General features: G+C 58.3%; 1 protein-coding gene across 3 annotated transcripts in view; it reads right to left on the bottom strand.

Moving 5' to 3' along the window:
• The window catches only part of LOC109935144 (heterogeneous nuclear ribonucleoprotein C-like), a 25,004-nt gene that overhangs the window by 5,415 nt on the left and 15,577 nt on the right, over nucleotides 1–4,012 (bottom strand). For 2 of the 3 annotated variants that reach the window (XM_048619265.1, XM_020533826.2), the window contains exons 3-6: nucleotides 2,729–2,804; nucleotides 2,064–2,114; nucleotides 1,295–1,345; nucleotides 184–335 (exon numbers count right to left, since the gene is read on the bottom strand). In XM_048619265.1, coding sequence (XP_048475222.1) covers nucleotides 184–335; nucleotides 1,295–1,345; nucleotides 2,064–2,114; nucleotides 2,729–2,804 — 330 coding nt within the window. The remainder of the gene's footprint in view (nucleotides 1–183; nucleotides 336–1,294; nucleotides 1,346–2,063; nucleotides 2,115–2,728; nucleotides 2,805–4,012) is intronic. The other variant, XM_048619266.1, reaches the window with a different exon arrangement.

Here is a 4,012-nt window from a genome sequence, read left to right as displayed (position 1 = left end):
GGGGGGGGGGACAGTGTACAGGGAGCTTTACTCTGTATCTAACCCCATGCTGTCCCTGTCCCTGGGAGTGTTTAATGGGGTGGACAGTGTAGAGGGAGCTGCACTCTGTGAGTAATCTCAAGCGGAAGCTGTGCCGAGGATTCGGAATACTCACAGACCAATGGAAACCTCTGGCGATTGTACCTGGTTTTCCTGACGCTGCTGATTTTTGCCCGGATTTGGTGTTAAAGCTGCCTTTGCCTCTTCGTGGCACAGGGACTGTGACACGGGGGCGCTTGGCGATTGTCACTGGCCGGGGTAGAGGAGGTGGCACCCTGCTTGGGTAAGGGTACATCCTGCAACAAAGGACAGACACGTCATCACGGTTTTCACATCTGTCAGAGTAACGGTGCACGAGGAGAAAAGGGAAGTACAGAAAGTTGGCGCAAGGTACAGCAAAGAATTAGGAAACAGAATTCTGGTCTTTACTGCAATGGAGATGGAGTGTGAAAGTAGGGAAGTCTTGTTATAATCGCACAGGGTACTGGTGAGACCACAAATGGAGAACCATGTTCAGTTTTGTCTCCTTACTTAACACTGGATATAGAGTCATACGTCACAGGAACAGACCCTTCGGTCCAACGTGTCCATGCCGACCAGATATCCTAAATTAAACTAATCCTGTTTGCCTGCATTTGGTCCATATCCCTCCAAACCCGGCCTATTCACGTACCCATCCAGATGCCATTTCAATGCTGTAATTATACCAGTCTCCACTAGTTTCTCTGGCAGCTCATTGCACACACCCTGCGCGTGAATACTCGGGCAGGAGGCAGGTCAGCAAAGGTTGGCTTGACTGATCCCCCCGGGACGAGGGTGGTGTTTGTCTTACGAGGAGACGTTCGGCAGGTTGGGCCTGTGCTCACTGGGGTTGAGGAGAATGAGAGGTTGATCTTGCAGAAACAGATCAGATCATGCAATCGGGGGATGTATTGAGGAGCACTCCCTGCTGGGACCCCAATATTTATCCCCGCAATGTGGTTCAAACGAGAGAACACCCAAATCGGTGGGACACTCTTTGGAGTGTCAGTGCAGACATGATGGCCCGGGTGGCCTCTTTCTGCACTGTAGAGGTTCCATGATATTCCAACCCCAGAGCACTGCAATGTTCTGCTTTACAATCAAGCCCCCACTGCCCTTTCAAATCTCCTGTGGAATGGGCTGGGGTTAACCGCGTCATTCTGGCCGAACGGGTGGGCCATCCACTGCGGGGGGAGCCCAGTGCCCCGTCGGGTGTCAGAGAGCGAACGCTTACCTGGTTAGTGACGGAATCTCATAGCCCTCTGACTGTCTGCTTGGGGGAGCACTGCAAGGGGAAATGAAAAGAGAAACACGCACGCAGATAAGAAACAAAATTAGGATGCATGCCTCGTTGCCAGATTCTCGCTCGCAGAGAGAGCTCCTGCGCCCGCCCTCCGCCCCATGACCCCCATCCCTTCAGCTCCCAGCCCTTCTGAACATCTAGCCCCAGATATCTCCCGGCACGCAGACCGCCCTATTCCACCCCCCCACCTCTCTCTCCCCTCCGGCCAGACACGGGAACGAGCAAGCTCTGTTTCCTCCCCCTGGAGGACACGCACTGCCAGGTGGTTCCACACTAGCAAAACCCACCCCACCCTGCTGACCTCCACCCTACCCTCCACTCAGACGAGGCAGCTGGTCGCTCGCTGCTCCTCACCCATCAGCCAAGGTGTGCCCGCCCCCATTGTCAGTGTGGCATCAGCCAACCAAAGGAAACTCCTACGGAGATTGCAGAGAAACGCACAGCCCTCTGGGGGGTGGGGGTTGGTGAGGACCCCGGAAGTGCGGGGGCACGGAAGTGCGAAGGGAGACATGGCCGAGGGCTGCACGTGGTGAGGGGAGCGGAGCAGGAGGAGTTGGGTGGGGGGTGGGGGGAGACGGGTTAAAGGCAAGTGCAGGAGGTGAAGGGCTTTGGGGGACGAGGGTGAGGGGGACGAGCACGGAGTGGCTCAGGCGGGGCGTGGCGTTAAAGACGCGACCACCCGCAGCGGAGATTTCCTTACCTGTCGTAGAAATCGCTGCGGTAATAGTCATAGTCGAGGTCGGAGGTGGACCTGCAAAGACAACAGCAAGTCATTTCCAACAAGGTAGGAAGTGTTAAGCGTGTGGAGCAGGGGATAGTTGTTCGAGGCTGGGGGGGTGGGGGTAGGTGCAGGGTCAGCATAGATGCGGCCGCCATGGAAGGGAGTTGCGGGGGGATTTGTTGAGTGAAGTGGCGAGGCGGTGGGGGTGGGGGGAGTAGGATTCGCGGGGGGAGTGGGGAGCGATGTATGAAGGAAGTGAAAACGGAGTGCTGGCGCCTAGGAACGCCACTCCCCCTGACCCCGAGGCCGGGGAAGAAAGTCTGGGGCATGGGCAGGTAAAGTCAGGGGCATTGAGTGAGGGCGTGTCCCAGTCCCTCCTCCTGTCTGACCTGCCCGGGGTCTGGGGCTTCGAGACCCTGCACTGACGCTGCCTCGGTACCCCGATGTGTGCGTTGACCCAATCTCCTTTCCCTCCGACTTGCTCCAGCCTGCGCGGGGCTGCTCCCCGTCATCGTTGTTACCGCGGGACCTTTCTAAGGCCCCCCCCCCCCCGCTGGACCTTCCCTCCAGGCCCCCCCACCCCTGTTTTATCTCCCACACAAACCGAGCGAACCCCGACAGGGGAGCTGATGCCACTCACTCACCCGTACATGTCAGAAGCTGATCTCTTCTGGCCGCTCTTTGGCCGGTTCGGTTTGGGCTCCCCAGCCAGGTTGATGTCTGGAACACACACAGAGACAACAAGGTGGCTACTCAAATGCAGGGGCAGGGGGCACACCTGCAAGCGAACGGAGCCTTTCTCCGTACAGGCCACGGCTTTCCACGGTCGCCCCACAGCCAACATAATGAACGAGACCTGGATCCGCCCAGGGACAAAACGCACCGCACCACCGCAGGCAGGGCCGTTGGTGGAAACACGCCAATGCAGGAAGGAGATGGCCACTGGGCCCTCCCTCCAGCCTTCCTGCACGCCATTCCACCGGGTCAATGCCACCCGCCCCCTGCCATCCCTGTATTGCTGGGGGGCGGGAAAGGTCATGGGGGTGTAAACAGAATGTGAACTAAAGACATTGAGCGAGAGAGCGCAAGTGAGGGAGAGCAAGTGAGAGAGAGCGAGCACGAGAGAGAGAGATAGCCCCTTGAAATTTGCCCCCTCGCACGCCCTGCCCCAGACTGGTGTCATCTCAACTGGCAGCAGAGGAACTGTGACCTGGGATCTTTCTGTGCAGTGTAGGGCTGAGGTCTCAAAGACAGAGTCCCTCCAGGACCTGAGCACTCACTATTTTCTAATACCCCTCTTTGTTTTGGGGTGGGGTGGGGGGGCCTCCGTCTAGCCTGGGCTGCAATCCATCAGATCCGAGCCCTACCTGCCCCAGACTCTCACTGAGAAAGCATCTCCGCTACCTCTCCTCGTGTCCTCTCTCTCACTCTCATGTTCCTCCTCCTGTGTACCAGCTCCATAAACATCCCAGCACTCACCCCTGGCAGAGATCAAATCGGAAGGACTCCACCCATCTGGCCAGGGCAGTGACAGGCTGAACCATTCACTCGGCAAGATCTGGGCTCAGCAAAAAGGCAGACACAGGGAGGGGGAAGAGACAGCGATGGGGGAGGAGGCAGTGAGAGTGAGGGAGGGGGCAGGAGGCTGAGAGAGAGAGGTGGGGGTTGGAGCAGGAAGCAGTCAGTGAAGGGAGAGGGGCAGGAGGCAGTGAGAGAGTGAGGGGGACGGGGAAGACGGGGAGGGAGACAGTGAGTGAGGGGGAGAGGGGAAGACAGAGCAGGAGACAGTGCAAGAATGAGTGGGGAGAGGAGAGGGGGCAAGAGACACTGAGAGAGTGAGGGGGAGGGGGGAGATGAGGCAGCAGGCAGTGAGTGAGGGGAGAGGGGGCAGGAGACAGTGCGGGAGTGAGTGTGGGGGGGGGGAGGGA

The sequence above is a fragment of the Rhincodon typus genome, chromosome 42, assembly GCF_021869965.1.
Source record: "Rhincodon typus isolate 14 chromosome 42, sRhiTyp1.1, whole genome shotgun sequence".
NCBI classification, from domain to species: domain Eukaryota; kingdom Metazoa; phylum Chordata; class Chondrichthyes; order Orectolobiformes; family Rhincodontidae; genus Rhincodon; species Rhincodon typus.
Note: the sequence above shows the minus strand (reverse complement) of the source record. Positions and strands in the feature narration are given on the sequence as shown.